The sequence below is a fragment of the Nicrophorus vespilloides genome, unplaced genomic scaffold (assembly GCF_001412225.1).
Source record: "Nicrophorus vespilloides isolate i.1.1-1 unplaced genomic scaffold, Nicve_v1.0, whole genome shotgun sequence".
Taxonomy (NCBI): Eukaryota; Metazoa; Arthropoda; class Insecta; order Coleoptera; family Silphidae; genus Nicrophorus; species Nicrophorus vespilloides.
In genome coordinates, this window is record NW_017095849.1 from 1 (window position 1) to 9,110 (window position 9,110).

The 9,110-nt window shown below is 32.7% G+C and overlaps 1 protein-coding gene across 1 annotated transcript; it reads right to left on the minus strand.

The window, feature by feature from the left end:
• Window positions 1-2,306: 2,306 nt before the first annotated feature.
• On the minus strand, window positions 2,307-8,848 carry LOC108566719 (the record flags this gene model as incomplete). Its single annotated transcript, XM_017926739.1, has 2 exons — window positions 2,307-3,312; window positions 8,623-8,848. Coding segments are annotated over 2 exons (309 nt in total), but the record flags the coding sequence as incomplete, so codon positions are not given.
• Window positions 8,849-9,110: the final 262 nt, after the last annotated feature.

Sequence of the window (9,110 nt, forward strand, 5' to 3'; positions counted from 1 at the left end):
GATTGATATTTAGGTTTAGATGAGAAATTATGAATTTTTAATAGAAAGTTTTATATTCTCCAATTCTACAAATTCCTTCTCTGCTTCTTTTATACGTTACATATTATGAACGAGAAATAGACGCATAGACTGGATGAGTCATCTTTAGCAATTGCCATACCAACTGAAGAGCATCCTTAGTAACTGCCATATCAACTCAAAAACGTCCTTAGGAACTGTCATAACAACTAAAGAGCTTCCTTGGTCACTGTCTTAACAATCGAAGAGCGTCCTTTGTAATTGTCATAGCAACTGAAGAGCATTCTTAGTAAGTGCAGTAACAACCGAAGAACGTCCTTAGTAACAGTCATAGCAACTAAAGACCGTCCTTGGTAACTGTCTTAATAATCGAAGATTGTCCTTTGTAATTGTCATAGCAACTGAAGAGCATTCTTAGTAATTGCAGTAACAACCTAAGAGCGTCCTTAGTAACAGTCATAGCAACTGAAAAGCATTCTTAGTAACTGCTATATCAACTGAAGAATGATTTTTTTTCTCCATAATTCTGGCTGTGATTTATCATAGCAACTGAAGAGCATTCTTAGTAACTGCTATATCAACTGAAGAATGATTCTTTTTGTTCATAATCCTGTCTGTGATTTATTTCATCTTATTCCCATCCTAACATAATAATCTGAATTAATATAACCAAATAGCGTCCTTAGTAACTATCAAAGAAACTGAAGTACGTTTCTAGTAACTGTCATAACAATTGAACTAAGGACGCTCAGTAACTATCATAGCAACCGAATAGCGCCCTTAGTAACTATCATAGTAATTGAAGAGCATCCTTAGTAACTGTCATATCAACTGAAGAATGATTGTTTTTATCCATAATCCTGTGTGTGATTTATTTTATCTTTTTCCCATCCTGTCATAATATCTGAATTAATATAACCAAATAGCGTCCTTAGTAACTATCAAAGAAACTGAAGAACGTTTTTAGTAACTGTCATAACAATTGAACTAAGGACGCTCAGTAACTATCATAGCAACTGAATAGCGCCCTTAGTAACTATCATAGTAATTGAAGAGCATCCTTAGTAACTGTCATATCAACTGAAGAATGATTGTTTTTATCCATAATCCTGTGTGTGATTTATTTCATCTTTTTCCCATCCTAACATAATAATCTGAATTAATATAACCAAAGAGCATTCTTAGTAACTATCAAAGTAACTGAAGTACGTTTCTAGTAACTGTCATAACAATTGAACTAAGGATGCTCAGTAACTATCATAGAAACCGAATAGCATCCTTAGTAACTATCAAAGAAACTGAAGTACGTTTCTAGTAACTGCCATAACAATTGAACTAAGGACGCTCAGTAACTATCATAGCAACCGAATAGCGTCCTTAGTAACTATCAAAGTAACTGAAGTATGTTTCTAGTAACTGTCATAACGATTGAACTAAGGATGCTCAGTAACTATCATAGCAACCGAATAGCGTCCTTAGTAACAGTCATAGTAATTGAAGAGCGTGCTTAGTAACGCTCCTAGCAACTAGATATATCAACAGTATAGGATTGTTATTATTGATGATCCGATTCTATAGAAACCTATAACAACTAAACACTATGTGTAAGTAATTAAAGAGCCTACGCTAAGTATACGTACCGACATAAATCCATTGTGTTGAGCGTCGGTAATTCCGCAGAGTAGAAGGGACCGGGATCAGGACAAAAGGTGTCCTTTGATGTGCCGAATGCAGAGAAAGTGCAAGCCGTCGATAAATCCTTCGACGACAGCTAATGCCTTCGCCTTTATGAGCAATTAATTCCGGCGGCGGCGGCGGCGTTCGACTGCAAACAAACTCGGTGTTTGATCAATTCCGTGGAGATAAATTCGACGTCCTTGCGACAATTGTTTTGTTAAAACTCGATTACACTGCGGCTCGAAGCCACCGGGAGACCACCCTCGATGTTGGTTTAGGATGCGGGGGGAAACGGATCAAAGTCAATAAACAATGGCCGAACGGTGGGGGAGATGAGATCTGGGATGGCTTTGGAAAGTCGACCGGGAAACGAAACGAAGAGGACGAAATAATAGAAAAAAAAGGATAGAAAGAAAACATTGCAGTTAGATAGACAGGAATTCCACACTTTATTTCTCAAATAATAGATCCAAAAATTGTTGTTCTTTCGTTCATATATATATATTTCTTCTCCACTTAGTAGCTAATATATATTTATTTTTTTCTGTATAATATATATATATATGTATTTATATAATTGGTAAATATTCCAAATTAAATAACTTCGAGGGTTGTTTACATCATCTTCTTCGATTGATTGCATTTTTTTTTGTCCACTAAATATAATTATTTATTAATATATACACATGTGCAGAAGCTTATATGTAACAAATTAGTATACTATTCATTTATTTATATTTTTCGTTTTCAGCTATACGAGACGACTACCGTATTCACAATTTTTCATTTAATTTCATTTTTTTTTCAGTCTATGTTTGGAAACAACAAAAATAAAAATTGTATAATTCCTTGCTTCCTCGCTTTGATGATGAAGCTGTACAATGCGATCATTAAACACGTCCTAGTTAGGTCCTGAATCCGGAAAACAGGGGATGCAGTAAATCAACCCTTACACAGACTATAAGTATGTGTGTGCGTATATAAGTGTGTGTGAATCTGTAGAAATGAACATTAAATGCAGGAATTATATCCACGTGCGCGCAAAGATTAATAAGCGTTATTTGTTAGCACACATTTTCGGGGAGGAAATAGCGAGAGAAAGAAATGTTACGCTCTCGAAATTGGAGTTTTCAAACATGGGGGGTTTGGAAATTATGTACGAAGCCTTTTAAATTAATCACGAATTAGCCTAAAATTAGTATGTACATGGGAGCCAAATAGTATTTACAATTACATCAATCCAATTTTACGCATCCCCTAAAATGAAACCAAAAAAAAAATTAATAGAGGGGTTTTCTTCTCTCAAATTATTTACAATATCTGCGTATTTATATTTATATACTTCTTTCTTTTCTTTTTTTTTTTGATTATTAATGAAATAATTAGAGTAGTTATGTAATATCACTTATGCTGGGTTATCTAAAGACTCGTGCGGTCTTTGCTGTACACTCGGATCACCGTTAAGTCATCATCATCATCAACAATAACACCACTTAACGCACACACAACACGCCGGTTTCCTTCATCGGCAGCTTCAGAAGTTCACGATTCGCATCAAGGCAGCCGCAACAAGAATTCCAATACCAGGAACGAACGCTTCCTTAGCCCCGCTTTTCACTGAAACAACATACAAAAAAATAATATACAGATACACTGATTACTTAGAAAACAATACAATTACAATAAAATTACCAACATTACACATAACTCACTGGAAATATTATATAATAATACATAGATTCTCATTTAGTCATTTTATTTGATTTATGCTCATTTATTTGTTTTTTTTCTTTTCATTCTCGTTTTGTTTCGATGAAAATGTTTTGCGGCGCGTTTCACCCTCGAACGCATTCCGAACAGATGATTACCTTTGTATTACTTTTCCTTCTGCGCCTCAACGCAACAATGGAAACGATTTCGAGGAGCGAGGGTGAAGAAAAACGACAGGAAAAAGGTTTGGGGAAAAGAAAAGAAAATTCGTGTAATTTATATGAACTTCTTAAAGGTAATGCCGACAACTTAAGGTAATTTAAACTTTAGATGTAATTAGTACACCTTATGATATTTCTGTTTTTTTTTACATAATCAATAAATATGTAATTGTAAAATGATACAACTTTTAAGTTATCATCATATTATTCTCTATAGTTTTAGCTTCAATTTACATTTTAAATATTATTAATAGCATTAGTGGTAATTGAGATATTAACAAAAATGTGAGGATAAAATTAATAATTTAATTACTTTACATTTGACAAATTACTAAAAATTGTAAACTTTTAACTTATCATCATATTATTCTCTATAGTTATTGCAACAAAGTTATTGCATTTGATAAGTAATTATAATTAGTAACAATGAATATTGAAGAAATTATAATAATTTGAACAATAAAAATAATCAGTATTTTCTTTAAAGATTTATATTGCACCGCATGTAATGAAATTTTATTTAAATTAAATTATATAGAGATATTATTTTTGGGATGTTGTAAATTATAATGAAGCTTAATGAAGCGCGCACGTGACGTCCGCATTCAGAAATTAATTAATTGTACGGATTAAATTGCCAGTGCATTTTGCATCGGAACTGGTACCGTTCCATTCGCGTTCGGTTATGTAAAAGGCAATTAATAATATTCCACTCGTCTATAACTCCCCCCAAAATCCCCACATAATGTTAAATGTATTAAGCGTCGTGCGTCGTTGTCGTCTGCCGAAACCCAGGGGGGAGGGAAAACTGGATGCCGCATGTATTATATAAGTGCGTCACGCGACCATAGATTTTGTAATGCCCTCTGGGGCAACGACTTCATAACACACAGAACCAATTTGGATTCGACAAGGTCCCAGGCGAAACCCAATTCTTCTTAATATTATTATTAGTAATAGTAAAAGGGGGGGAGTTTCGCCCGTTGGGTATTAATTAAGATTTATGTCGCTCCGAGATATTATTAATGCCCGTTACGTTTGATTAAAAACCACTTATGGAATTGTCGAAAAGTTTATTCTCTCGCATTTGAATATGCGAAACATGAGAGAGCATTTCAGTGCTCGGAGCATTCGTTAACATCTCATATTGTATATTAGAATGAAAGCCATTTGGTTGAGATGTAAAAGAGATTCACGTATGTCACATATATTCAATTATTTTCTAATTACTCTCGAAAAAGCAGTGTCTTTACATTTCAGTATTTTTCTCAGAAAATTTAATAGATAAAAAGGATTCAAATGAGATGCATACGAAAGTTAGATATATGGGAAATGTAACGTATATTCAAATATTGATGAAATGTCTTCAGATTTTAGTGATTTTCTATAATAGATTGAATGAATCCAAAAGATGCATATGAAAGTCAGATATTTCAGGAATATAGCGAGTATTCAATTATTACTATGGTTTCATCCATTTGTGTGTAATTCCCGTTCAAATATAAAGTAATGAAAAATTTTCTGTTGAAAATTTCATCCTTTTGACAGTAAGTAGCGTTTAAAAATGATGTAATTAAAAATTAGCGTTCGAAAAAGTGTTTTTACATTTTAGTGATTTGCTCAAAAACCATAATAGATTGAATGAATCCAAAAGATGCATATGAAAGCTGGATCTTTGTGGAATGTATCGAGTATTCAATTATTACTATGGTTTCATCAATTTGTGTGTAATTCTCGTTCAAATATAAAGTAATGAAAAATTTTCTGTTGAAAAATTATTACATTTTATTGATTTTCACAGAAAAAGAATGTATAGAAATGATGAATATGCATATTTGTGGATAGTTATCAATTTTTGTTATGATTTCATCTGTTTGACAGTAATTAGCGTTTAAAAATGATGTAATTAAAAATTAACTTTCGAAAAAGCAGAATGTTCACATTTTAGTGATTTTCTTAAAACCTCTAATGGATTGAATGAATCCAAAAGATGCATATGAAAGCTGGATCTTTGTGGAATATAACAAGTATTCATAAATTGTAGTGATTTCATCCGTTTGGCTGTAATTCGTGTTCAAACTTGAAAATATGAAAAAAAATGAAAATGCAGTGTTTTCACATTTTAGTAATTTTCTCAAAACCTATATTAAATAGAATATATTCAAAGATGCATATGGAAGTTGGATATTTCAGAAATATAGCGAGTATTAAATTACTATTATGGTTTCATCCATTTGTGTGTAATTCCAGTTCAAATATAAAGTAATAAAAAAATTTCTGTTGAAAAATTATTACATTTTAATGATTTTCACAGAAAAAAAGAATGTATAGAAATGATGAATATACATATTTGTGGATAGTTATAAATTTTTTTTATGATTTCATCTGTTTGTCAGTAATTAGCGTTTAAAAATGATGTAATTAAAAATTAACATTCGAAAAAGCATAATTTTCACATTTTTGTGATTTTCTTAAAAACTTTAATAGATTTAATGGATTCAAACGATGCATATGAAAGTTAGATATATGGGAAATGTAACGTATATTCAAATATTGATGTGGTTTCATGATTTCAGGACTTTAACGGTCGAAAAAGAAGTGTCTTCAGATTTTAGTGATTTGCTCAAAAACTATAATAGATTGAATTAATCGAAAAGATGCATATGAAAGTCAGATATTTCAGGAATGTATCGAGTATTCAATTATGACTATGATTTCATCCATTTGTCTGTAATTCGTGTTAAAATAGGAAGTAATGAAAAATTAGCTCTTGAAAAAAGTATTGTCTTCGCATTTTAACGATTTTCTCAGAAACAGCAAGAAATAGAATGGATAGAAATGATGCATATAAAAGCTGGATATTTAGGGAATGTAACTAGTTTTCAATTTGTGTTATAATTTCATCCGTAATTAAAAATTAACGTCCGAAAAAACAGAATTTTCACATTTTAGTGATTTTCTTTAAAAACTATAATAGATCTAATTAATACAAAAGATGCATATAAAAATTGTATATTTGAGGAATGTAACGTGTATTCAATTATTATTGTTGTGTCAGTTTTTTAATTATTACAATACAATGATTTTCCTCTTTGATAAATTATTAAATTATTATATTTAATTGCATCTATTTCAGGAAATTCCTTTGAAAACATAACTTTAGTTGTGTTATATACTTAAACTAAACATAAATATGATAAAATCAAACGAGAAAAACACTCGTTTCGAGATGTGTCTTTGTTCGTCGAGAGCTCGGATCAAATAAATGAAATCGTTATTATTGTTCTTGTGCAAAAAGTTTCGCGTGACCGAACGTTCTCGAGAAGTTTTTGTTCGAGCAAAAGTGGAAGGCCCTTTGTGCTTGTCGGCATTACAGAGGGGATTATTCGATTCATGCGAACGCCGTGCTTTCGCTCTAATTCTGAACAAGATTCGAGTAGTTCTGTAACGTTTCCAACAAAGATACAATTTGCGTTTGTTTTTTTTCTTTATTATGAAAAGTTACTGAAAATTATTATAATTTCATATTTACTGTTAACTATTAGCTTTGTTCGTAAAAAAATACAACAAATGTATGAATTGGGATTTATGCGCAATTTTCGAGACGTTTTTAACATCTCAAAAGTTTGTTTAAGCGCCAGGTGAGAAAATGTTTTGTGCTAATCAGGATTTAACTTCTCAGACGTGCTTTCGCCATCAGAAGCAGACATCGCTGGCGTTGAAAGACAAAAGAGTAGGACGTAAGCGTAATCTTCTCCGCCACCCTTTTCGATGTCATCGTGCCATTCCCACCGAAACAAGGACCGAGTAAATATTGCGAGTAAACTCATGCAAATAATCAAAAGGGAATTTATCGCGTTGCCGAAGGGATTACGAAACGCCGTTGCTGTTTATTGTTGGATGTTGCATAAATTCATGCGCAAATCATTGTCCAAGATATATTTTGATAAACACAATTGGGGTGAGGGCTGGACGCATCAGTCATCCTGCAGGAAATTGAATTTCCTATACGCGAAATTGATGGAAACGCGAAAACGTATTTATTCGGAACGATATGTAAATAAATAAACGTTGCTCTCAATTTTGGCAATTTAATTAAGCAAAAGTGGATGGAAAATGCATGCGGATAGATGGCTCTGACCATTATTGACAGAACCTGGGCATTCCGGAGAGCCAACTTCTGCTCTCAATGTCTCTCTCGTTCTCTCACGTAATCAGAATTGATGCCCACATTAAAGCCATCAACCGAAACTCTATTCCGCTCTTGCCGCAACTGCAGATTATATAATTTATATATGAATAGGTCTATATTTAGAGCAAATGAACGTTTAACCAATTCGCTTTAATTAATTCGTCTAGCTGAAGACAGCCTTCATGAAGGAAGAATTGTACAATTTTTAAACCTAATCAGTTGGAAATCGATATTAAAACTTAATTGAATCCGAAGATATCTGCTCTCATTTTCTTCTCCAAAATTACAAATAAATAACAATTGTTTTCTCAATTTTGTCTTTATGAACTATTCAAAAGTAGTTCAAATAAAAAATAAGTAATATAGAAATGTATAAATAACCTGTAGGTTTTAGTCTCACTGTGAAAAAAGTAAAAGTAAAATTTTCACTGTATTAACACTCAAAAGTTTAATTTTTATAAAATTTATTATGGACTTTTTTGAAAAAAAAGTTAATAATTCATATACTAAATCAAATTTTTTTTTTTCAGAAATTATAATTTTATCTTTCCCAGAGTTAATGTAATGCTGTAACAAACGATGAGCGTGATACGAAGTAGACATTATTGACAGTCAGATGTACCAACAGTGTATATAATCATGATAACAGTTGGTATAACTGACTGTCAATTATGACACATGTCACGCATAGTGTTGCTTCTTGAAGAATACAGAAATGTAATTAAGACTAATTAGAACTAGATTTATAGGAGAGAAGAGTGCGCGCGTGTAGATACGAACCATGCAGCAGTGTCGTCCACTCACCAAGTAGAAGGGCCTCCCTCATGTCCTGGATGGGGAGGCTCTGCACTACAGATTCCCTGTCCCCGCGCCACAGCACCGGCGACACCGAGGCCACGCATTTCACCCTCATCGAACCACCCAGGAAGTGACGACTGCTCAACACGAACCGAAGACCCAGGGTCGTCGTCACCAGACCGTGCCGGTGCTGCAGTGGAGGATACTTGATCAGAGCTCCCGCCGTCGCTACCTAACAACAACAACAATAACAATAAGAACAAACGAAACACGAGTAGTTCAGTTTTTTTCATATACAATTTGATTGCGATTATGGTTGGAAAAGGAATAGAAAATCAGGAGTACCAACTAGTACCTCACATGAACCTGTAACTTCAATAACTTTTATTAGGAATCAATCAGTTAAGATCAATTGTGTTTCTATATTTATTTATTTTTTTTAAAATTTTATTCCACATATTATGGATAAACGAAATAAATAAATCAAAGGGAAT